The sequence below is a fragment of the Carassius auratus genome, chromosome 6, assembly GCF_003368295.1.
Source record: "Carassius auratus strain Wakin chromosome 6, ASM336829v1, whole genome shotgun sequence".
Taxonomy (NCBI): Eukaryota; Metazoa; Chordata; class Actinopteri; order Cypriniformes; family Cyprinidae; genus Carassius; species Carassius auratus.
Genome location: NC_039248.1, coordinates 370,001 through 397,643, shown reverse-complemented (window position 1 = coordinate 397,643; position 27,643 = coordinate 370,001). Strand labels below are relative to the sequence as shown.

General features: G+C 37.6%; 2 protein-coding genes across 2 annotated transcripts in view; both read right to left on the bottom strand.

Moving 5' to 3' along the window:
- The window catches only part of LOC113089396 (plexin-A1-like), a 111,054-nt gene extending 97,243 nt beyond the window's left edge, over positions 1–13,811 (bottom strand). The window contains exon 1 of the mRNA XM_026256005.1: positions 13,682–13,811. The gene's annotated coding sequence lies outside the window, so the exon portion shown is untranslated. The remainder of the gene's footprint in view (positions 1–13,681) is intronic.
- Positions 13,812–24,352: 10,541 nt separating this feature from the next.
- Positions 24,353–27,643, bottom strand: part of LOC113105141 (MICOS complex subunit mic25a-like) — a 22,097-nt gene continuing 18,806 nt past the window's right edge. The window contains exon 5 of the mRNA XM_026266296.1: positions 24,353–24,689. Within this exon, the coding sequence (XP_026122081.1) occupies positions 24,669–24,689 (21 nt within the window). The 3' untranslated portion in view covers positions 24,353–24,668. The remainder of the gene's footprint in view (positions 24,690–27,643) is intronic.

Here is a 27,643-nt window from a genome sequence, read left to right as displayed (position 1 = left end):
CATATTTGATATGCAAAGGAATCTACATGATCACAACTTTGCTGATAAACCTGTCACATAATCTATTCCTTCTTTCATACAACTGATAGTTTAGATTTTATCAAATAAATGTTATTTTAGTATAACTGTACAAACTTTCACCTTTAGTGTGTGCTTCACGTGTCTTTCTGCCATCAAATCTTTACTGATTTTTACTGGACTGAAAAATCTTAGTTTTGCTTGATTATCCAAATATTAAAATCTCAAGTTAACCTTTAACCTCCCTAGATCCACTGAAATGGTCAAGATAAGTAAAGTTGAAAATAATATAAGTAAGTCCTGAAATGCGAAAGAGAAAGATTGCAACCTTTTAACCTGCACATCCTTACAATTCTAAAGTTTGGGATCACAACATTTTTTTAAAAAGAAATTAATACTTTTATTAAGCAAAGAGGCATTAAATTCAATAAAAGTTTCAGTAAAAACATTTATGATGTTATAAAAGCTAACCGTTTCAAAGAAATGCCATTCTTTTGAACTTTCCATTCATCAAAGAATCTTGAAAAGTAAAATGCATTACGGTTTACACAAAAAGTATTGAGCAGCATTGAAAATAATCAGAAAGCAGTATCTTAATAATCTTGAGCGGTAAATAATCATATTTTCATGATTTCTGAAGATCATGTGACACTGAAGACTGTAGGAATGATGCTGAAAATACAGCTGTGCATCACAGAAATAAATTACATTTTTTAAATTATAAAATAAATAAATAAATAAATATATAAAATAAATGAAGCCTTCATGAGTAGACAAGATACTTCGTTAAAAAAACCTTTTAAAAATCTTACAAACTTCTGAAGGACACTGTATAAATGCTTCAGTAGTATTTAAAGTAGTTTTTTTTTTTTTTTTTTGTTACCATAAAAACAGTAGAAAATAAATGTCAGCTATGGATTTGAATTTCATACAAAGCATCAACTTGATAAAAATCAAGTCGTTTTAAATGCAATATGTGACCCTGGAGCACAAAAGCAGTCTTGAGTCTCTGGGATATATTTGTAGCAATAGCCAAAAATACATTGTATGAGTCAAAATGATAGATTTTTCTTTTATGACAAAAATCATTAGGATATTAAGTAAAGATTTTTTATTTCCTACTGTAAATATATCAAATCTTAATTTTTGATTCGTAACACATTGCTAAGAACTTCATTTGGACGATTTTCTCAATATTTAGATTTTTCTTCTTCACCCTCAGATTGCATCTCAGACAAATATTGTCCTCCAAACAAACCATACATCAATGGAAAGCTTATTTATTCAGCCTTCAGAAGATGTATAAATCTCAATTTTGAAAAATTTACCCTTATGACTGGTTTGGTCCAGGGTCAAATATAAGCTTTGGATAAAAGCATGTCCTAGGCATAAATTAAAATATAATGTAAGACATATACACAATAAAGTATTATATCTAAATACTAAAGGTGAAGGAAGTGATTTATGTGCCAAACTCAACTGCAAAAACCTTTTTTCTTTTTTTGGAATATTTCCAGTTGGTCAAGAAACAGGTAGCCCCGCCCCAAAATTACGCCATTGGTTGAATCAAAAGTTGACATGTGACTGTTAAACACAAACAGATCAATTGTTTTAAAAATAAAAACGTAGTCACGGTGTTTCTCTCTTCAGTACCGACAACCAAAAATGTGTTGTGCACATCATCTTTAAACACTAAACATTATTCAGTCTGACTACTACAACACTGCAGACGAGTCAGTTTAATCACTCAATAATAAGCTGGTCTGACTCTATGTAAAAAGCCGACTGAGTGTTGACCAGAACAGCAGCTCGACTAGTTTCCCAGCTCTCCAAGCGGCTCGTGTTTCTGCGGGTGTGTTTGTGTGTTTGTGGAGCAGCCGCCAAAGACAGACAGATCTGGTCTGATTCTTTGTTTGCGTCTGGCTGGAACGACCCGTTCCTCCACTCACCGAGCCAAGCGGCCCGGGACAATCTCCTGCACGCCGGCCAAACACCAGCCAGAAACCCATCCCATGAGAGCCGAAGGGAGCAGGAGGGAGCGAGCAGGCCACGGCCAGAGAAATATGTACCGTTGTAAACTGGGACAATCCCACATCAGATCATCCAACCAGATGCACCACATTCCCCGGCTGTGAGAACCGCTCGAGGACCAGCGAGAGAAAACAACAGGGTGGAAAAGCTTCCTGCATCACCCATTCATCCAATCACACACTCTTTACAAGTATGAATGACATTTTTATTACTCATCAATGACTGGGAATAAAATACAAAACAATACAACTGTGACCAATCAAATTCATCTACTACAACACCTACTTTATGAGACCAGTATTGGGCAAGTAAGCATAACTTACATTTAAATGCAATAATTTAAATATATTACATACAACAACTGGACAAACACTAAATATGACAATGAAATTATATATTTAATACATAATTAATAAAAAAAAAAAATAGAAAAATGTTTGCACCTCAAAACAAACACGAAGAGCAACTGTCCAGCAACATCCCTCTTCTTACAAAAACCACAATGACCAACAAATCTCCATGACCTTCTTTGAGCAGATGAACAGCCTCGCACACAGCTCAGCGTGTTAAGCTCAAATTAACACTGTTGTTGTAGTTTGGCCTCGCCGTTCATTTGCATCAGCCGCTCGCGTGGGATACACATTCCCCCTTCTGCTCTTCACTCGCAGGAGACAATGCACCAGCGACTCTCCAGACCTCTGACCAACACAAAAGCAGCGAAGACAAAGAGTGAGAGCGAGAGAATGAGAGACAGAGAGACGGATGAATGCGGGGCTGTTGAAGGGGTCAGGGGTCAGGGGCGGCGTGTTCGTGTGGGACACACATCACTGAGCAGCGCCATAGAAACACACCACGATGGTAGATGTGTGTGAACCTGTAGATTCTGCTGCACAGTTTATACCACCATTAAACTACCAGTGTTTGTGAAGAAGGCTCTTCTGCCCAACAAAACACAGCAATAACAATAATACTGTGACATACTGATACTGTAAACATTTCATTACAATTAAAAAAAACTAATTTTGCTGTATTTTCATTCCTCCAGTCTTCAGTGTCACATGATCTTCAGAAATCATTCTAATATACTGATTTACTGCTCGAGAAACATCGATTATTATCAATGTTAAAAAAGGTTGCATACAAAATTTGAGGTCAGTAAGTAAAATGTCCTTCTTTAAAATGAAAGAAATTAATACATATATTCAACAAAGATGCAATAAGTTGATCGAAAATGACAAATATTTATACTGTTACAAAAGCCTTTCATTTGAGCTAAATGCTATTTGCTTTTGAACTTTCTATTCATCAAAGGATCTTTTAAAATAAAATGAATCACTGATAATTGATAATTTGTGTAACAATGATAATAAGAAATGTTTCTTTTGTATATTGGACAAAAAAAATAAAAAAAAAAAATAAAAAATATAATAATAATAATAATAATAATAATAATAATAATAATAATAATATATATATATATATATATATATATATATATATATATATATATATATATATATATATATATATATATATATATATATATATATTCTAGACTTTTAAAGTCTAGTCTTTTAAAAATATAGGTTCCCAAGTGGTTTTCGCAGCGATGCAACAGAATAACTATTTTGAGTGTTCATTTGCTTAACCTTATCTGTTGGATTGTGTCTATCAAGTTAAAAAAAAAAAAAAAGGAAGATAATTTAATGAGATACACAGCCTTTTATTTATAAAGCAGGCAATTACTCAATTATCCAAATGCAGGCACTATTTCATGGTTGTTTAATATGTAAAACACTTTGTGGTTGAATTTCTAGCTAATGTAACCATATCTTTATATATACACCATAACCATTACCCGAAATTAAAATAATATGGTGTGATAAAAGAGTCAAGACTTTGGTTAAAAACATGCAAATGCCTGTTTCTTCATCTCACGCTGCTGGAGTGTTAGTAATGTGAAAACTGTCTCCTTAAAAGGTGCAGTGAAGTGTGAAATGACAACATTAACACAGTACAGACTTCACAGATTACACTATCAACGCACACAACAGCCTCTCTGATATCTGATACGCTCATTGAAGGATTAGAAGGAACAGCATGAATGTCATACAGCAATCTAAGAGAGCTTTTGGCCATCACAGACACGCACACAAAAACCCTCTCCAGGCAGCATTTAAAAGCTTTATAAGTCTGCCATATGCCATAAAGGTAGGCAGAATATTTATGCAGCCTTCTAAGATCCCATATTTCAGGTCAGAATCACATGCATGCTTCACGGAGAAGGCAATCCTTGAAAACACTGTGCCGAGATCAGCATCATTTGGTAAGATGCTTCTGATGATTTTTGTGCCCACAAAAAATTTGTATAGATTGATGTGACAATTTGATGATTGTTAGATTGTAAAACAGAGCTAACCAGTAAATAAATGAGACAGTAGCTCACATACAAACACACACACACACACAGCGCTACTAAAACCTACAGACAAAAAGCAAACAGCATTAATGCACTCATTTGCATGCATATAATCCTCAGTGCTCCTTTCAGCTCTCACTGTAAACATGCTCGCACGACAGCAATAGTGGAAAAGTGTTAACATTTTATACAAGTTCAGGTTTTAGACACAAAAAAAACTTTTCTTGCATGAATAACAGAAGCTCAAACATTCTGCCGAAAATCTCCTATTGTGTTGCTCAGAAAAAAAAAGAAAAAAAGAAAAAAAGAAAAGCGGAATGACTAAACAATGACAGACTTTACATTTGTGGGTGAATTACTGCAGAGCGGTTGGGACTGAATTAATTGCAGTAAAAACAAAAAGGAATTTGAATATAATTCTATCTTGCAACCCTGTAATAAAACAGCACTAGATATACAACCACTTAGTGCAATCAAACAAGACAAACACAGAGCAGAGAGCACAGACGCATTGGCTCATGGGAAGAAAAGTGTTTGAGCAACGCCATAACTTACTGAAGGAGATAAATCTCATTAGTTCTCGCTGGAGCATGTTATAATTAAAACTATGTGTTGCAGTGTGTGTACATGTGTCATTTATAATTGAAACAATTGTATTAAAGAGGCTTTTTGAAATTATGAATGCACAGAGTTGAATTAAATTAAACAGAGTTCGTTGCAGTGCAATATGTGGGCTCGCATTATTTACAAGCTGAGCTTAAGATGCTGAATTATTTAAACGGCTGTGCAGTTAAAACTGCAGGAGGAGAACAGCACACAATACTGAGGAAAGACAAATGTGTGTTTGAGCGAATGTGTGTGTGTGCGCGCAACACGCAGAGAATGCAATTCTGTGTGAAATCACAAGGGAGAACAGAGCTGCAATTGTGATTCTGAAGGTGCTTGTAGCGCAGCGGATTTCAACTGGTTCTGCTTCAGGATACTGATTATACATAAAAGCATTTTTAACATTCATGTTGTTTTCTGATGATTTTGACCCAAAGAGGATTGCATTTTCCCCAAAATGCTAGATAATGTTATTGAGTTGTACTAAAAGTTACTGACTTCACTCACACAAAATATAACTTCCCAAAACATTTTTTCACCTTGCCTTGTTGGTGCTTCAGGTCAAACATAATCGGCCCACCAACAATTGCATGTAAATCTCTCGTTATGCAATATTATCATTACAAACTTGTTTTCTTTCTATTAGCACATGTTTTGGATTTCTTTCTGGAACTCACTGATTGTAGGCCTCATTGATCTGAGCTTATGCATCTCAGTTTTTCAGTGCATATTGCCAAAATTATCAACAAATAATGCTTTTTTTTTTTTTTTTTTACTCATAAACTGAGGTGCATAAGCTCAAAATCAATTACCTTAAGCTCAGATCAGTTCCAAAAGGAAAATTAGAAAACCTGTGCTAATTGGAAGAAAATTAGTTGACACGATTAGTTTAGTTGACACTAGAGGTGAAATACTTTGTTACCTTAAGTAGAAATTTGGGGTATCTATACCTTACTTGAGTAATTATTTTTCAGCTGACTTTTTACTTCTACCCCTTACATTTTCACACAATTATCTGTACTTTCTACACATTACATTTTATAAATAGGTTTGTTACTGCTATTTCATTTCGGCTTGTAACCTATCCAGATAAGTCGGACCATCCGGATTAAGTGAATTTGATTGTGGTTGGATGAGAAGTATAAACATATACCATTCTGACACCCTATTGGTTTGTACGTGATCCATCGCACCTGCACATGACACAAATAACATCACACTCCAGCGAGGACATAGCCAAATATTTCTTAAGTTATTATTTCTCAACTACTGGCTCATTTATCAAATGGGTGCTTTCTCTTCTTCCTCCGCAAATTAAGCTACTGTAGGTACAGAGACGTTTGAATAAATTAGCGTTTGCAATTGACAATGTTGTGGTAAGTAGGCTATACCAACATTGTAACACGTTACTTTTATACTTTAAGTAGTTTTGAAACCAGTACTTTTACACTTTTACTTGAGTAAAAAGCTTGAGTTGATACTTCAACTTAGGGCTGGACAATAATTCAATATCAATATATATGGCCATATTTATTTTTTCAATAACGGTGATATGATTATTAAACACATTTTCGATATTTCGATATAATAATATATATTATAATAATAATAATATACATAACAGCGTTTGTCACTGATGGCGCGCAGCCGTCCAATGGCTACTTTCGTGATGACGTACACCGCAGAGTCACGCAACCAGTGCTCAGCACAGCAGTAGTAGGCTGATCTCCAACGCGGCAAATTTTTGCTACAAACTGAGCGCCCCTGACCGCAATACAAATGTGACTGAACGAGCTTCCACAAGTGAGGAGAAATCAGACGAAATGGTTGATAAGAGAGGAAAGACTAATTCAGTGGTAGGGATGGGTACCGAAACCAGGTATTAAACTGACCCCGGGGCTAAATTATGAAAGACCGTAGTATCAGTAAGATCTGACGCTATCGGTTCTGCTTTCGGTACTGGAGGGAAAAAAAAAAATGTACTATGTATTTTTGCTTAATAATGTTGTCGTGCACATTTAATCTCGCCAAACCTTTCTAATGTGCGATCATATTAAGACGTTTGTCCGTGAGATCTGCGTGAACTCTCATGCACGCCGCGGAGGCTGTCTGTCAGTCACACACACACACACACACACCACAACGAGCGCACGCACATGCATTAACTGTACGTAAACTCCTGCTTAATAATAAAGAGTGACGATGGCGAAGAGATTTGCTTAATGTTATCGTGCACATTTTATCTCACCAAACATTTCTAATTTGCGATATTATTAAGACGTTTGTCTGTGAGATCTGCAAGAACTCGCATGCGCGCCGCGAAAGCTGTTTGTCAGTCACACACACACTCACACAACAAGAACGAGCGCGGTACACGCATAACAGTACGAAAACTCCCGCTATTATTCCAAATAAGGAAAAATCAGTATGTAAATGTAAACATTTATTTGTCTAACTTAAATATACAGCACCTCAAGTTAGTTTACAAAATAGCCAGAATAACAAAAATAACCTCTGGTCCAAGACAAGCCCATTATTAATTTTACATTAAAATTTTCATAAAAATAAAGAAATGTTAATTCTGTTCTCAACTTGTTCTGAAAAAAAAAAAACAGTTTTTATTTCTAAATTATGTAGTTTTATAGGAGGAGGTTTCATAGACTTGGCAAATTAATTTTAATTTATTATTTATTTATAATTTTGTAATTTAAAATGAATTAACTTCAGAAGATTGTCGGTACAGACATACGTTGTGGGCGTTATTGGCAGTTTATCTGAGGCTTTTATATTGTTCATAGCGATATCGAAATTATATCGTATCGACCGAAATTAAGAAATATATCGTGATATAAAATTTGGCCATATCGTCCAGCCCTACTTCAACTTCTACAAAAGTCTATTTAAACCTTAGTATCTATACTTCTACCCGAGTAATGAATGTGAATACTTTTGACACACAAAACCGTTAAACATGAATTAGGCTGAATAGGAACTGTTTGATGCCATCCACAACAACAACTCATATTTGGGTCATAACACATTAGTAAAGAATTAGTGACCAGTCACCGATTGAAATTCACCTCACAATTCACAACTGTAGTCAACAAATTGTGCTCTTGAAAAAAATCAAAGAACTGCACTGTAAAAACAATCAGAGAATACGAGGTAAAAAAGAAAAACTCTTGGAGAGGCCAGTCCTCCTAATTGCTGCTTTAGCCACTGACTGCATTTAAAGGAAAAACAAATCACAGATCAGGGCTGGACCACGTCCATTTACCAGAAACACATCCAAACACTGACACACACACACACACACACACACACACACACACTGAAGATGAGCAATGCGAGGAGGGCAGAAGAAAACAACCAGAGGAAAGGGGAGAAAAAGCAGAGCGAGTGGGAGTGATGAGAGAAGTCAAGTTCACACAAAGAGAGAGAAACCATGTAGCATCAGATGTATGGATGCATGACCATTTCCTATCTGAAACACATTCTATATGCATGACCCAAAAATGACTCACAGCAGTAAACTCCAGTACAATACTTTGATGTATAGTTAGTGATTCTGTGTTGTTTGGTCAGAAGTCAAAATCACAGCATGAAGATTCGTTCAATCACTTTTCATTCTCTGACAGGGTGGACTCATGTCATTTGTGCCGTTCAAACACACTTAACAACATTAAGACCTAGATTAAGCCAACATATGCATGTGCTTCACACAAAGCTGTGAAGTCTAGCCAATGCCATACAACAAAGGTCCTTTTGTGTTTTGAAAATGTTCAGTACTTCAATTCCAGCTTAATATGCAGAGATAGTTTACAGTAAACCATTTGATTTGTTTTAATTGAAAAGGCATAAACACTGTGGCGCCATCCTATGTTTGAGACGCATATTCAGTCTGACTCAACCAGTGGCGTGAGTTAGTGGTGAGAGACTATCGGTTTAGAAGTCGTTATTTTACGATTCCGTTTAGCGGTGAAGAAGTCACACAAAAACCCCAAATTGCAGCCAGCTCACTGCATGTGCCAGGGATCGCAGATGCTACAGATGTGCACACTATCAACAAGCAAAATAACAGCAATCAGCCAATGAAATTGCAAAAAAAGATCTTGAGAGGAGGGTGAAGCAGTGGGAAGCATGAGCTAAAATACAAACAAACAAATTAACAAGCCAAAATGGCAGCGAGCTGCTTCCCACGTCTCTCCAACCACTGTCTCAACTGTATTTTTTCTTACTTGTTTTGTACAAACCAATTACATATCTTTCCTCCACGTTGTCTGCCGAAATAGTTAAGTACCAGCTCTCGAATAGCATGAGATTGTGCAAGAACTGAATTACAGGAGGATGATCTCAGCACAGACGCACCTACTCTACGATTAGCTGTGTAAACTCTGCAACATTAAGTCGACAACATTACAAACAAAACTGAGACTCTTTAAATGTGCAAAGGGCAAAAAGATTCTGTATTAAACAATGGATGTGTTCACATCTATATGCATTCAAGTATAATCAGGAAAACTGTTTGCTTGTAGGGTGTAACCACAGCAATTGTCGGCCATTCCTGAGAAACAACTCATCCTAAATAACAGATGTCACACAGGGAAAGAAGAGAGCAAGAGAGAGAGAGAGAGAGAGAGAGAATGGAGGCCCTTTGAAGAAGTTAAAAGTGTAGCGGATGAAAATAAATCTGGAAAAAGCTGGATATTAATAATGTATAGCTGCCAACTCAAAGTGTTCACATGCCATCCAAAGAAAAACCACATCCCACTGAAAGCTAGTTTCCGTTGCTGAGTTTTACTGAAGGTGATAAAATTTTCAAACTAAAGAAACTTTGAAAGACTTGCTTTTCTTGTTCTGGATTGGATTTTTTCATGACTACCAAACTTCAGCACTGTGACATTTTCAATTCAAAGCACTTTAAAAAGTACAGCAAATGCACTTCAAAGCAAAGGCCACATATCAACAGAATTCAAAAGGTACAGAGTAATTTACAAAAACAGACCAAATGCTAGACTGCAAAGGTCAAAATGTATGTTTGCTGTCTCATTGAGAGTCTTGATTGAAGTTTGTGAAGCATTTGTCTGCATTCTGAAGCGTGATATCAGTCTAGCATGGTTTGTTGACTAGTAGCTGACCAATATGGGTTGATAACTAGAGTTTGAGGCCGCCAAAGTCTCAAAGAATAAAAGGACATATGTATGGGATGTGGGACACACAAATACACATTATTGCAATTGGGATGTAAACATTCATGCAGAAAAGGACTCAAAATTGACTAAAATATTTGAAAACCACAACTGGCCATTATCCATCAACAAGTCTAGTGGGTAAAGCCAAGTGGATAAAGGTATCAGCCAATGCTGATGATTTTAAAATGGGCAAATACTGAACAATTTATCAGTCTATCACTAGTATGGAACAAATGAACATGTCATTTCATGGCGGTTCAAACTGTGCAGTCACTGCCTGAAGGTTGGACAGATTTAACGGTGTCTGTGTGTGAAGAAGACCTCTTGCTGTTTGCTTTTTAACAAACACAGCAACAGCGAGGCCTTTTAAATGCTTTTTAATATCACCACTGGCCTTAGGACAAGTAAGAAAATTAGTGTGTGTGTGAGTGAGTGAGTGGGATATAAATGAGAAAAAAATTTAAACAAACAGGAGTTACATGAATGCAAAGCAATTTCCAAAGAAAAAGTCCTGTATTTCCACTTTTCTGGGTTGGTTTTACAACATTAACAGCTAAATCACATCATGGTAATTAGACGCAGCTAGAAAAACAAACACTAAAATAATAAAAATAATAAATGAAAAAAAAACTACATGTCAATTTTATAACTAAAATTAACTTTGATTTGCTTGAGAGCCTTCAAATGTCTATGGAGTAACATCCTCTGAACAGAGAAAATATTTTCATAACTCACTAACACAACTTATAATAGAGCAAAAGAGACCATTAGATCATAAGAAGCCCTAAAGACTTCTTTCAGTCAAGTTGTAGATCCTGAAACCCCTGTGTTATGGACTGGCAAAGCAGCACACAAGCGTTGACCCAGTACAGCGTGAGAGACAGAGACAGAGGACGCAGAGAGAGATTATAAATAGAAGTCAAACAGAGGGTGAGCTATGGGCCACAGAATGCCACAATTATGAGCTCTCTTGCTGAAGCCTGGGATGATGACAACACGAGAGCAGCACAAAATACACAAAGAAGTCACTCTCGTAGCTGAACACTTTCACTTACAAACAAGTACCAAAAATACCATGGTACTGCCATGGGTTTTTGGCAAGAACCTATACTACACCATGAAATCAAATCTATTACCATTTGATAACACCACTGTGCCATAAATTGTAATGCTTATTGCAGCTAGTCTGCCAAGAAGATATTCTCCCTCTCTGTCTCCCCTACACGTTCATTAATCTTTAATTTGTCCAAATTCATTTCACATCTCCACTCATAATAATCCATAACAAAAACAATAGCCTAATTCTCTCCCTTTGTGCCCAATTTACTGCAACGCTTGTATCCTTCGCAAAGTAATTATATCCCCCGCACATGCAATTTATTTCCAATCATTTTTTTGTCTTGCTGAGATAAATTATTTTGGTAAAGGAGCTAATCTTGGTCATTAGTTGCTGTGGGTCCGAGTAAAACCAGTCGCGCCAGTGAGGAGGGGAAGCCTTCGCGCATGCGCACATCTCTACAGCAGCACGCGGGCCAGCTCGCATTCCAAACTCCACACATCACAAATACTCCCGGCGCGAATCTCTATAAAGGATTTTTCACAGTAAAAACACACTTCGCAAGGTCACAGGTCTTTATTCTGAGGTAAAGTTTGCTCGACACTACATCAGGTTCGTATTCTAGACTGTGTGGGGTCTGAGAGACCTCGAACTCTTGCTAATTTTAATATTAAATGCTTACAACCATAGGTTTCACCCTGATAACACGTTTAAAAGTGCTTATTAAATATTTTACCAATCGAAATTATTTGGCACACGTACAACATTAAGAATCCATGAATCTAATAATGAGGTGATAAAGTCATTCAACCGCAACAACCGTTAAGTGGTTTGGTTCACATTACACAGATATTAATTATTTTCATAATACACGTCCAAAAGAAGAATATGACTTTAACTCGCTGACCTACGGGGCCTAAAATGTTTTATTTTTTATTAATATTATTTCATAGGATATTACTCCTGTTAGGGCTGTATTGGAGTCCCTCGCGCATGAGGAAACACTCCCAATTTCCATCTGAATGTCCGTCACGCTCTTAACCGTCACGTCATGATAGCAATAGAAAAGACAGGGACCATGAATAGTCGTCTGAGATGTCGAGACCAATCGTTTTACTAGGGTCTATTTCTTAAACCCTTTTAGAGACACCACCAAAACCCCACCAGTCAATGTTCATTAAAAAGCCTGCGCGAGCTCAGTGGTCATGTAAGGGGCAAATGATGCGGTCATGTCTGTCAACTTCTCGCAAATGGTTTATGCATGGGTTTCAAGCCCCTTACAGGATCACATTAATGCAGATCTAATAAAGACCAAGAAAATGAATAGTAGCTTATGTGGGCGCTTACACACACCCACGGACCGACAGAACCTTCAGATGCGCCATACCATACCAGTTCTGCTGTTAACGCCCTTTTAACACGACACACCGTTACTAATAATGCATAAATCAATTAGAGCCAATCGATTTCTACCAAAGCAACATGTGGTCCTCTCAGATGAGGGTTCCTCTGGATGGAGAAACAGGAGAGGTAGTTTAAAAATAGCCGTTTTAACAACATATGGCTCCGAGACGATTTTCAAATCGGAGCGTTCATACACAGCGTTCCTGAGTGCTCCGTTTCCCCAAAGCATCATAAGCCTAAACTGATCGCAGCTGCATTGGTTTCAATGGATCTATTATGTAGGCTACTTAAGCTTACGATGCTTTTGGGAAACGCATCCATGGTCTTTATGTAGGTGAGAATTACCCAAAACGCCTAAGGGACGTCAGTTTCTTATCGTTCTCAGTAACTTTGACCGAACACTACCAGAACAATCCCTGACCATGCCGCTCGCTGTGGATCTTCTCTGGACTCTTAACGCCTTGACACAAAGCAGTCAAACACGATCAGAGTTTGTTGAACGCTACAACGTGTTTGGAAAGTATACAAACCGGATCAAGTAACCGAAACCGATACGTTTGATACTTTAACGCTGCCATTCAGCCGAGCGTTGAAGGAAATGTAATCGGTAACAAACTCCCAACCTTTCATTCCAGATTACGCTCTTGTAAAAGCACTGTGTGAAAACACATTTCCAGCAAACCGGACATCCAAGTGTTTACAAAGTCGCAAAATGTGATCAATGGTCAAAATCCAGTCTCAGGCAACAATTGAACGCAGGGTTCTTATAGTTCTGTACAGAATAATTCGTGGTATTCGGAAAGCGTAAAAGCCAAACGCTGGTTTCAACACTTGAACACAACAGCAATGCTTAATTTACACACTACACGAGTCTCGTCTCAACACAGACCTGGGCAACAAGACTACTGCCATGAAGATTTCTAACCATTTTAACGTAGACAGTATGGCACTTACACGTTAGAGTGATCTTTGGATGGCATGTCCTAGTCATAGTTAAATTCCCAAACTCGCCAAAATATCCCGTTCCGTGGCGCGAGCCGCGTTCAGAAGAAGAACAGCCTCGATCTGAGCAGCGCGAGGACTGACTGAGCTGGAAACGATCAATTACGCGCGAGGTGCGCGCACGGATGCTGCTCTAGAGCGCCACCTCGCGGCGTCTGACTTTCTTGTGAAGCTGAAGTTATTTCCCAAATCAGTTCAAGTACAACTGGAGGAATTTGATGCAGAGAAATTATCCCAACATTGACAGTGTAGAAAAACATAAAATGCAATATACAATGCAGCAAAATATACAGCTGAAACAAAATATAGCACAACAGTATTACAATTACTGTACATTACATTTGTCAAAATGCAATTTAGAACCTTTTTCATTTTCGGTTAAAGATTTTACACAAATCATTATTGGACAGCAATCAAATTGATCCCTTTTTATTAACAGAAAAAAAAAAACAGGAAACTCACTTGTGCTGAAAGCATTAACATAAAACATCTCTGAAATTATTCCTTTAGCAATAATGTGATGCAGTTAACTAAGCAGAGTCTGGTGAGTTTGTGTGAGCATGTGATTACTTGAATACAGAACAAAAGCTCTCTCAGGCCACAGTCGATTGATCCGCTGGTGGCGACATCCCTCACACTCACGCACATCAACTCCACAGACTCACAAACACTGTGTGAATGCAAGCAAGCATGGAGATACAAGTATTTGTCAATATAAATAATTCAAACAAAACCCTACAAAAGGTTGGAGCTGCAATAAAGCCAGATCTCAACAGATACTCTGATATTGCTTTCCATATGATTAATGTCTTTCTTTCATGTCTTAAAAAAAAAAAAAACTCTTGCCAAACCACATCAAAGTGTTTGAACTAGCCTGGAAAAGGAAATCACTTGATGACGTGTCTTAGTATACAGGTCAGATCTGGACAGCATCTGGCTCTTAGCTAATTGTGCTCATATTGGATAATCACTTAATAAAACAACATTAGTATACTGCAAGAATTCATTTATTCAGGGCACTTGATAAATGACAACAACAAGTGCAACATTACTGCACCAATAAGTTATTTAGTAATATAATTTACCTCAGCATGCATGCACTCACCGACTGGTCATCACCCAATAAAGTGTAGACCCTCTGTTTTTCTGAATCCTGTTAGAGGCACAGCCACATGGCAAGAATTGGCAATCCTGCTGGGATGAGATTAGACAAGCTATTAAAACACACACACACACACACACACACACACCAGACCATGTCACATTAGTACAACCATCCACCACATTCCACTACTTAAAGACTGCAGCCATAAGGAGATTAACAACTCTGTTTTCTGCACAGGTTTCATACAGACATCCACACACCACCGGAGGCACAAGCGTCATTTAGTTGCAATGGTAGGCTTGTCCTCACCACTCCATGAAACCGCTCAAGGCAGGGATAAATCGAATACAGAGGAAGCATCTTCAGTTCTTCTAGTATTTGTTACAGTGAATGGTCATCCAGCACTGGAATTGGTTTGAATGTTTTGCTGAGTGGTGGTTGCAGACAGCATATAAATATCTGTTCATAAAACAAAAAGCAAATTCAAGACGTACATACACTTACATATGGAGCCATTTTGGTTAATTATAATGTGAAAAGATATAATAGCCTGGAATGCAACCGGAAACCCCCCACATTCAAACATTCCCACTCGACCAACCAGTCATTCTGGACTAACTGCTGATCCATGTATTTATGCACTGATCTACACTCTTAAAAAAATAAAGGTTCTTTAATGGCATCAATGGTTCCATGAAGGTCCTTTAGAACTGTTGACATGAAGAAGAGTTCACTGGAAGGTTCTTTATCACATTTCTACGAAAAAAAACCATTGGAAGCGTCATTTTTTTAGAATGTACAAAATCTTGGATCTGACAGATGTTGGAAAGAAGTTATCAAGGTAAATGAGACACTTTGTTTACTATTTGAATTAGCTGACAAGAATGAATGTTCCCATGAGATTGCTGTTTGAATGATTTTTGGATATTTCTAAAGCAAGCCGCACTTACATTTCAGCTGGCAAAATCTATTGAACTCACCTGTTTTTATTGAAGGAGTACATAAAAAAGTTCATATTAATTATTTGTGCAAAACCTAAATAATATGTGCTAAATCTGTGCTCTTTCATCAACCAGCATGTCTGTGCACCAAACTTTCTGCACCATTTTTTAAACAAAGCGGCACTCTTTTCACCTGTTTCTTGTGATTTCAACTGTTAAATACTTTGCATGTCTCTTTTGCACTGTGATGTATGGAAACGCTGCTAGATGAAGCCTTGTTTTCTGGTTTGAGGATAGTTGTGCTTGCGTTCTTGGTTTCAGATTACATTCATCCTCTTGTCTCGCTGGAATTGGAATTGACTGTTTTGGCTTTGACCTTGGACGCTTTAATGTTTACGGTCTTTGCATTATGTCTGGAGTTGAGCTTGTTAAAGAGTCCAAGGCACTCGTTTGACCGTATTAAAGACCTTATAAAGTTTGGCACATCCATACACACAGTTCTTGCCGAATCATTGTTATGTTGGCTGAGACAAAACCTCAGTCACTGAATGTACATCTATGATGGCTTCCTTTGAGACTCTATAATCACATCTAATTCTATCAGCTCAGCTGAGGAGACAACATCCTCCTCTCGGGTTACAGGGCTTCGGATCACAGCTAGCTGCCCATATTAAGTTCATCGTGAGTCTATTTTTGGAGGCATAGTGTGAGAGATTTTATTTCGAACTCTTGTATTCTTGAGGAACATACAGTATCTGAATTGTATTGTTTAGGGAAAGTATGTTAGATGTTGGAGTCATATGTAACTATATCTTAAAGGTGAATGATTTTTGCTTCTCCTGTAAGCGGCTGTTTTCTCAGAATGACTTCTGTTGTGTCCCATGCCTCAGTGTTTTCAAGCAGAAGATGGGTTTTCCCAATGAGCTTCTGTTTTTCCTGTTGAAGGCCACAGTTCTTGTTCTCTGAACGTCTTTATTTTTCCATAAACCCGCAATGAAACAATTACTAGCATTTGAGAGACATTATGAATTCATCTTAATTGAATGAATCAGTCCTCATTATTGAACATGACTCAATTTTAACTTAATTTTATCCCTCTTTTAGTAGCCAGACCATGACAGCAGAACAGAAGACGACTGGTGCTTTGAAACAAATGAACATTTCTGAGCTTTTCTTCTCAGATGGCGTCTTATTTTCACTGATTAAAAGATCTTTCTCAGATTTCAAGGCCAATTAAAACCAGATAAAGTCATGCAGAAGGAGAAGACATGCTCAGTGCTATTTAAACCACAGCTGATGATTCACTTAGGTATTTTATTGTAGTCTGGCGCTAATAATAGTACGTGCAACCAAGTCCTGTTCAAACTAATCCATTGACAATTGATGGCAGTGAAAGCTCATACTGAAAACTGAAAGAACGTATACATGTTGTTAAAGCAGATCTGAAAGCAGGAACAGCGGATCACAGCTATGACAATAACCATTCATTAACCATAAGTCTTAGAAAATGCCCACTTAACAATTGTGATGTCAAATGATGGATAATTGGATACTGAAGCAGCGGCCAGCAAGCGGAAGTTTGTGGTTTCCATAATGACCGCACATGATCCGCACAATGTGGAAATGTAAAAGCTACAATCAAACTCTGTCCATATACAGAAACAAATTTCAGAAAATAATCGGGAGGTCAACTTAGATTAACATTTAAAAAGAAGAGAAAATACAGTATTTTGGGTAAAAACCATCAATCTTTTCATTTAGGATACAATCTGACGGTTGATTCTCTGAACACATCTGAACTGGCGGGTCGGACTTTGGCGGATGTGTTTTTAGGATCAGATCTCTGAGGAGCTGCACTCAGTGAGTGTGAATGCTAAACAGAAAACAAAGATATGCTGATGTTCGTAGTTGCTCTGGGATCAGTTAGATATGATGAATATTGCTTAGCATCTTCAGCTCACATGCTAATAAGCATGCAAAATATTTATGAGTGTTTGTGACCCTGGACATTATTTTTGTTGATTCTTAAGAACACAAATAAAAAGTAAAAAAAAAATTTTTTTTCCTTTTTTATTTATAAAACTAACCTAATCAAACATTAAAATAACACGAGTAGAAGTTTGTAAATGATGCACGGAAATCTTTTTTTTTTTTTTGCCGCCTTTTCCTGCAGTTCTGCAAAATCTGCTGCTCTGTAGTTGTTTGTTTGTTTGTTTGTTTGTTTGTGTGAACTCTGTCACTTCAACTCACAAATCCCCAGATGTTTAACACCACGAGAACGAGCACACAGCTGGGACTTGAACACTGCCGAGGGAACGTCATGATCACTGGATTTGACAATGTTTGTGACATGTTTCTGTGTACCCTGGACTGCTGTGATATCGACTGTTTTTCACTTCCATCTGTTCAGATTTTCTGAGGCCTAAGTGTCACATAAAACAAAAACTACGTTGACATGAACATCGGTGACCTAACTGCTTGTATCTTATTCTAAATAAGGCAAAATTATGATGAAAGCGTTTACTTTAGTTGCTTTTAGAATATTCTTTATTCAAAATGCTGCGAAATGTCCTCCTCTATGGTAATAGTGTGATTAAAGCGTGTACATGTCTATACTGTACTTCGATAATGTGACTAAAATAGGAATACTCTACATTAATCGAATTGTGTTTACTTTGAGTATGACTTTAGCCAGATTAAGTTAGTCAAAAATCTCTGTTTATGTGATAGATTCTTAATCAGAGTATTGTCTTAGTCATGTTAAAATAGGAATACGGTTGTCCATGTAAACACAGCGAGTGTTGTTGATAAAATGGTCTTTTCTTGTCTAAGTGGACATTCAAGCATTTCTGAAGGACTAGTTGAGTGAGAAATTCAGTGACTCACTCACTGATGAAAAGTGTTTTGTATTAATCGTGAGAATGAGTGATTCGATTGACTCACAAGTCGCCACCTTCTCGTGTAACTGTATAACCTGCAGGAAGACAGATGTGGATCGATGTAGACACTGTCCCAGTGTTGTATAAACAGACTTTTAAACAGGAGGAACACTTCCCCAGCTCCTAATTAATTTGCTGCTGATGTCAAAGAGTGTGTGTCCAATCAAACTCTACAGTGTTTAGGAGAAAGCTCATGAAATTAGAAAGATTTCTGAAAGATCTAGTGCCTCTGAAGACTGGAGTAATGATGCTGAAAATTCAGCTTTGATCACAGGAATAAATTACATTTTACAATGTATTCAGATAGAAAACAGATATTTTAAATTGAAATATTATTTCATAATGTTAGTGTTTTTACTGCATTTGAGCACATAAATGCAGCCCTAGCAAGCAGAAGAGACTTCATTAAAAGTTTCCAAACGCTTGACAATTACTGTAGGCTATATTATCAGTTCTGAATGATACACAAGCTTTGGTTGCTCATTAACACTTATCTTCAGCTTGCTAAGACATCACACCCAGTGACTCATGACATCACTTCAGCCGTCTCCAAACACACACACACACACTCCTCCACAAACAAACCCTCAGAGCCATTCATCTCTGTCATATAACAGTGACAGAAATACAATCCAGAGAGGAGCACAGAGCAGCATCACACACACATTTAACACCAATCAGTCACTGTCCATGCACTTCTAATGATCTTCCATACCTCTTCTGACGTCTCTTCTGAGGAGTATTTCAGGCCGAGGTGAGTGATTTCCTCACAGGTGGCAGAGGAGGGGGACGTTTCGGCTCTTTACTCCAGCGAGATGAGCTCTACCTGGGGGTTCAGAGCTGAGAACGGCATCTGTTTACACCTGGAGGTGTGGAGCTGATCCTCAAATAACTGTCTAAAGCCACAGAAGCACAGCGGAGATCTGTGTTTAACAGTCCTGAGGCGGTTCAGTCAGGACCACGAGAGAGAGAGAGAGCCATGAGTGCACACACACTGAGGCCTGAGATGAAGTGCTCAGTTATTACTGTAATATACAAATATTGTGTGTAGATAGGCCAATTCACCAATGCAAACATATACATGTTGTAGTGTATTTGTATCTTACACACACACACACACACACAGCTGGGAGTCTCAGGTAAAGCTGTTTTCCACGCTTCTCATCTCCTCACAGCTCTTCATGTGAAATGACACTCAATCTGAAATGGCGCCCTCAGGCCACCGTACATCTGCAGAAGTGTTTCCATACGTGTGCAACTTCACAAGTCCCTTTACCTCAGCTATAAAGGGTGCTTTTCTGTTTGCTTATACTTTTTGCTGTTTTGACAAGAAACAGTGTATAAACTTTTACTTTCATAGCTTTTAAGCTGACAAATGAAATATTAGAATACATTTGTTGCATGGTATTTGGACTTTTTAAGGGAGGCCATATATCTACTTCTTCATGGGTTTTAAATTGCCTAATATATCTAGGTTTTAGCTTTGTTTTTCCTGTTGTTTTCAGACTTGCTGAAGGTAAAGACTGAAAAGTAGTTTGACCAATTGCATGGAGGAATTGTAAATGATTGCCCAATCGTGGCGTGAGAGAAAGTTTGATCTACAGAGAACGGTAAAAGCAGTTCAGATATGTCTTCATATAATGTATGAGGACTGTAGAGAGACTGTAAACAAAGTTAAAACCTGGACATTTTAGGCCATTTAGAAATCTCCAGAAACAAATGACATATAGGTGTTTGGAAAACCACTGGATGAATGGTTTTCCTGTAGCAGTCAAATAACAATCCCAAGAAATCCCATAGATTATCCTTTCCTCTATTGATGAGTGACATCATAGTAAACTATTGTTGACCTTTGACCCTACTGTCTGCAGCCTTTGAATAATTGCCAGTATTTGCAAAGAGCATTTAACGTCATTTGTGTTTCCACTGAGTGAACCACACACACACACACACACACACACACACACTATAACACATTTGGTGATTGACAGCTCACTTTCTGTTAACCCCGCCCACAAGTCTCAATCTGACTAGCTGATTTGCTCAAATATTTACATTTATGCTTTTATCAGATGCTTTAATTCTTAGTGATTACAGAAGAAGAACAAAAGCAAACCGTCAAAGAGCCAACAATAGATGTGTACAAGGCCAGATGGAAAGATTTTAATGTTTTAATTCAAATAACTGAATAGCCATGATGCATTGAAAGCTTTTACTCCTATTTAACTCTTGAGTGCCATGACAAATGTATTATTCAAATCCTTTTTTATTATTAGTTCATTTCTGAAATGATAGCAATCAGAATATACATCTATATATTTTTTGCACCAGGTAATATAGTTTTATTTTAACTAAACTGCAGGCTGTTGAATGTGTTTCACAGATTTGTTAAGCTTTTTTCCTCCCAGCTTTGATTGTGACGCATGCAATCAGTTTTATAATCGTAGCTTTAGTTCATCTGACTGAAATGAGATTTATTAGAATACAGTAAGCATTCATGTTTCTGTGAACTGTTGCCATTGATTCTGCACATATGTATGCATTTATACATTTGATTTATTCTAATAGCCTTTACTTATAAGAGCATGTTGCTCATTCTCACATCTGTTATTTGTGCTCATCTTGGCAGAAACATCATTTTAAACTTTGTGCATCTTTATTGAGCAATGCTTCATAGTTTATACGAAGTAAACTGTTAGGAAGATAATGAGATAATGACAGACCAGCTATGACAATCATAATCAGATAATGCTTGTTGGCACGAGAGCATGTTGTGGTTTGGCATCTGCATTATTATCAGACAAACTGTGATTAAGCCGAATATTTCCTGCAGATTACAGTTGAGCGAGACTCAAACTGTGTTTTCCTCCAGTAGTGCATCAGACCAACTATTCTCCATCAGATACTCGTTACTGCAACGACTCGGATCCAATTATTTTACATTATACTAAAGCGAGTAAACAGCTCATAATGAGCGCAGAACACGGAGCTCGATGGAAACGACAGCGGAGAGGCTTTATTTTCATGAATATGCTTCCACGAGTGTTAAATGAGCTGTGAAATGAGATTCCATCACACACACACGGCATTAAAAAAGTGTTAAAGTGTTTAAAAGGAAGACTGAAAGAAAGTAAAAAGCCAATCTTGCCTTTAGGAGCAAATCTGGATCATTACATTGACTTTTGAAAGCCATCAGAGGAATTAGATTTTCTAATGACATAATGGTGAATGCATGCTTATAAATGCAAATACAGGACACACACACACACACCAACCCTTCTGACATACGCTTGTTGAGAGATTTACAGATTGTAGTTGGTAGCACTAGTGTGTGTGTGTGTGTGTGTGTGTGTGTGTGGATCCACAACAGCTCAGTTTTTGCATGTTCTCATGGTTTGAAGGCACTTTGCACCTGCTGTGGAGAAACTTTCATTCAACTCATTTGCATTTGTTCACTTTGCGTCTGTTTCTGAGCTTCGGGCTGTGAATGAAGTTTTCCCCAGCAGCTCTTTCTCTCCTCATGACATGTAAAGTGCAAGAGATTAGAATAAAAATTCCATATGAAAGTAAATTCAATTAAATCTTTTTGAAATGACAATTTCACTTGTAATACTGAGAGTAATGCAATAAAAGCTGCTCCAGTGATATTTCGGATGGATGTGTGATATATGAATATCTCCAGCAGAGCAGATGTCTGCCTCAAATGTCACACATCACATCTATCAACATGTTTAATCCAAACCACATTACAGTGCAGATACAGTCCATATGAGATCTTCAAGTCAACGTCAGTTATTTTTGAAGAAACTGATGCTGTGAACCAATAATATGTGAATGAATATGTAACAACATGCTGTACTTCACTGAAATGTTATGATCATAATGATGTTGAGAGTCTTTCACACTGTATATATTTGAATTACTGTGTATTTATTTCCTCAGTGTTAATATACAGTATATTATTCACATTAGTGGTCCATCAGTACAGTCTTAGACTTTTAACTACAATCTTATCTTGCAAAGTAGCACTAGTTATTAATTATCAAACATTATAATATTTCAATCCTGACACAGTCTATTTGAAATCTATTGCAATAAATCGGGGTTTAACAAACTGGGGTCCATGAAAGGCTAATTATTAAATTAAACCATAAAAAAGTAAAATAAAAATATATACATATTTCGAAAAGACAAAAAAAAAAAAAGAATCAAAATCAAACGCACACAAAAAAAGATGAAATATTTTATTTGTTCCCCTGCATGTCATGTGACCATTAACCAACAGTAAAGTACCATAAATTGCAAATGTGTTGATAAACTATTAAAATATTAACTTAAAACCAGTGTTATTATAGTTAACGGTTATGAACTTAAACTAAAACCATTTAAAAAATGGTTGTTACTTGAAATAAAGTTAATTAAAATAAAATACATTTAAATAAAAAAATAAAGATGTATTAAAATAACTAGAACTAAAGCTGAAGTGAAAATTTATTAATTAAAAAAAAACTATATAGGTATATATATATAAAAAAAAATGATAAAAGCACACAACAAAACTAAAGATGTACCTAAAATGAAAATTAAATAAATATTTTAGAAGGTCAGCTGACTGAATAGTTTAGAAATCCTTGTAATCATAATATTTTATACTTTTTTTTCCAAAAAAACTAAACTCTTTTATGTAATTTTAATAATAACAGATTTGAAATATTGAGTGTAAACAATGAAAATATGGATTTCTTCCTGGTCACGTGACACAAATGGCAGCAATTCCTGAGAAAGAGTCTGATCTTTCTTTTATTTAGTGTTTCTGACCCTGAAGTCTGACCATCTTTATATCATTTAATATTCTACTTCAAACAAGACAGCAGTTTCATATCCTGGTTTTATTTTAATATGGGCTCAGCAAACATCATAAAGCACAGTCGTATGTTCAGTCACACGAATAAACTGTATTTCTGCAGCTGCACGTATGAATCAGTGTTTAACTCTCCTTCTGTGTTTCACACGCAGTGATGGAGATCAGTATGACACATCGAGAACGCCAGATCCCAGTTAACTCCATCCGTCTCCACCAGCGGGACCAGAACTACAAGCACAGAGACACAATGCATCCAGAGATCTGTTCCTGATCCCTGAGGAACCAGCTCTCGCAGGACTTCATCAAACACTCACACTCACACCTCTGTTTGTCCGGGCCAGAAAAAGTGAGTCAAAGTATAAAAATCAACTGATGGAGAGAGAAAACATCAGATTTTTTAACATAAATCTGATGCAAAGATTGATCTTAGAAATGATCTTAATGCCAATTCCTGGAGATCTTTTATTATCTCATAGCCAAAGCAAATATTACTTACAAAAATTAATTAATTATACTGAAACATTACAGAATTTTTTGTTAAAAATGCATAAATATTAAGAGATGTATATGTTCAAAAATGCATCAACTGTACTGAAATATGATTTAAAAATGCATGAAGTACACTTAAATATTAGAGATTTGTTTAAAATGTATATACTGATATATTAGTGATTTAAAAATGCATAAACTACACTAAATATTCGATTTATGTTCAGAAATGCATAAACTATACTGAAATATTAGAGATTCATATTTTTTCAAAAATGCATCAACTATAGTGAAATAGTGCTTTATGTTCAGTGAAAATACATGTTCTCAGAGCACACAGCAGTGGACAAAGATGTTTATTATCTCCGTTATGGTTGAGTTTAATCATATTCATCAGAGTGGATTGAGCTTCAGACTGAAGAACACTCTTCACAGTCACTGAAAGCTGACAGAGTAATGAGAGAATGAAGAGAGAAACAGACGCTGAAGAGACTTTATCTGCTCACAGTAAATGAAGATCAGCTCAACACAAACACACACACACACACACACAGTCGTCCTCTAATGCTGTTCCTCTTCTTCAGCACCATCATCATCATCTTCATCCGTGGTTCACCAAGTTCTGCAGAGAATGAACAAACAGTCACGTCAACAAGAGCTGCTTTCCGTAATAAACCTCCTTCATCAGATGCAGCACTCGTCTGTCGTTCACCTCCTGACTTGAGTTTGAGTTACTCTATAAGCAGCACACACACACACACACACACACACACACACATAAACAAAACTGATGATTATATCATCTCTGCTTTTCCTGTTATCTTTTCCTGAAACACGGGCTGCACAGTTAATATAAGTTTGCTTTACTTATTTGTGGGGCTTTGCAATAAAAAAATTAATTAAAAATATATATTTTTTTGACAATATGAACTAATATGATTAATTATTGCGGTCTTAATTCCTTCATTTTTAAACATTTTATTTTGATGTAAAACTGCACTTTACAAATGTTGTAAAGATGGTCTGGTGCATGTTTTGTCAAAGGTACGTCAAACTTTTACAGAGATTTATTTAGAGAGAACCGAGCTGCAGAAAACACCAGATCATGAGCTGTTTGTGAGTACACTCTGAAACCGATTTAGATTTAATTCATTTAGGATAGAAAGACTAACCCCTTTAATTCATTTATTTAACTTTTATTACAATTAATGGCAAAATAAATGTTTGGAAATGTAATCTGATATTTTCAACTGGCACACTACAGCGAAAGATAGAAACTGATTTAAAACCAATTTTTTAGTTGCTGAAACACTAGTGTTCTAATGGTTTTGACCTCCACTGTATATTCACGCTAAATTAATGCAGTAAACTACATTATACACTACATGGATCTCTCAGAGAAAGATGATTTGAACAGTAAAGCCAGCGTCTGAGTTTAAATGTGTTTGCTGCACATTAATGACCCGAGCTGCAGATTCATTGATCTGATGAAACAACATTCAGATATTCTGGAATAAAGAAAAAGAAAGTGCAAACAGGAAGTGGCAGACAGGAAGAGGTGGCACAGACTAGAAAAGATGGTGAATGACAGAATGACAATAAACAGACTTGATTAATGTGGCATTTCTCTTCTGGTTACAGTCTGTGTGTCTGACGGCAATCAATAGGAAATTTCCAGAACGAGGCGTTCATGTGTCATCTTCAGCTTCGGGTATCAGCTGCTTCAGCGTGAAAGTCTTACAAATATGAAGGTCAGCAGACGTCTACTGTCTGCTCAGAGATATGAACATCTCGGTCTAGAGAACAGCTCTGGAGGAAACAATGGCTGTCATCTTCATCGTCTGAATCAATCACACAGCTGCAGAAATGCCAGACGCTTTCATGATCTCAGGATCGTCCTGACACGTGTTTCCTTTGTTATCAGTGCTCTTTCAATCACCAGCGCAGCAAGATCTCTAACACTGACAGTCTGCATATGAACCTGATCTGGAATCACAATCTTAAACAGCTGGAAATATCTGGATAAAAGAGTAATCTCTTGTGTGAGGTTGTGTGTGTGGTTTTACCACAGTAAAGTGGTACAGTCTGACATGCATATCAAACAACAACAACAAAAATATGGTGCAAAAAAAACTAACAAGTAAGCTGGTTTTTCTGCAGTTGTTGCTCATAAAGGAAAAGTGGTGCCAGTCTCTGGTTCGGGGTCTGGGACTTCTCCCACATAAGAACAAAAAATCTTTGGAGAATTATGACATAAAAAGTCTAAATTATGAGATACCAAGTCATAACTGGACGGGGGTCCCTGCCGCCCTCGAGGAACTCCGTGGAGCCCACACCCTCTCCAAGCTGGCCCTGCGCAGCACCTATAACCTCGTTTGCATATGTGAAGGTGATGAATGGAAGACGGCCTTCATCACCCCTTCTGGACACTGCGAGTACTGCGTTATGCCGTATGGACTCGCCAACGCCCCCTCTGTCTTCCAAGGATTCATGAACGAGGTGTTCCGGGAATTCCTCCACAAGTCATTCATAGTATACATGGCCGATATCCTAATATATTCCCGGAATCTGGCCAAACATCACCATCACGTGACGCAGGTCCTACAGAAGCTACGACAACACCATCTCTTTCTGAAGCTATAACATCAGCCCAGAAGGTATCCAGATGGACCAGGGGAAAGTAACCGCCATCAAAGAGTGGCCAGTTCCACAGTCCGTGAAGGAACTCCAGAGGTTCTTAGGATTTGCTAACTTCTATTGAGGCTTTATTCAATATATCAGTCTACAAACTGCCCCAATGACCTCTCTACTTCGAGGTAAGCCCAAGTCCCTGTCCTGGACTTCCACCACCCACGAAGCCTTTAAAGCTCTAAAGGAAGCTTTCTGCATGGCTCCCATCTTTCGCACCCAAATCCAGAGTCTCCATTTTCGGTCTCCAGCCTTGCACTTACTTTTCCAGGAAACTGACACCAGCAGAGCAGAATAACGACATCGGGAACAGGGAGCTGTTAGCGATCAAGCGCGCTCTGGATGAATGGAAACATTGGCTGGAGGGAGCTAACCACCCCTTTACTGTCATCACAGATCATAAAAATCTCCAAACCCAAAGACTGAATCCCCGGCAGGGCTGGTGGGCGCTGTTCTTCACCAGATTCAACTTCACCAATCACCCACCGCCCTGGAAACTGCAACTGCAAAGCTGATGCTCTCTCACGTTTGGATGAGGAAATCAGAGCCGCTACTAGAGAAGAACCTGCTCCACTGGGAGGCCCAGAAGGGAGGATTTATGTTCCCCGGTCCCAGCGGCAATCCCTTCTGGTCTCAGTTCACAGTATACCGGGCTCTGGACATTCAGGCAGCCAACAGACCCTCTCGCTCTTCCAAGCTCTGGACTGGTGGCCCAGTGTGTACAGGGATGTCATCAGGTATGTCCGCTGTTGCTCAGTATGTGCCATGTCTTCCACTCCACGTCAGCTCCCGGCAGGCAAGCTCGTACCCCTACCTGTTCCTCGGAGGCCCTGATCCCATCTGGGGATTGACTTTGTGACTGACCTGCCCAATTCCGAAGGTAACACA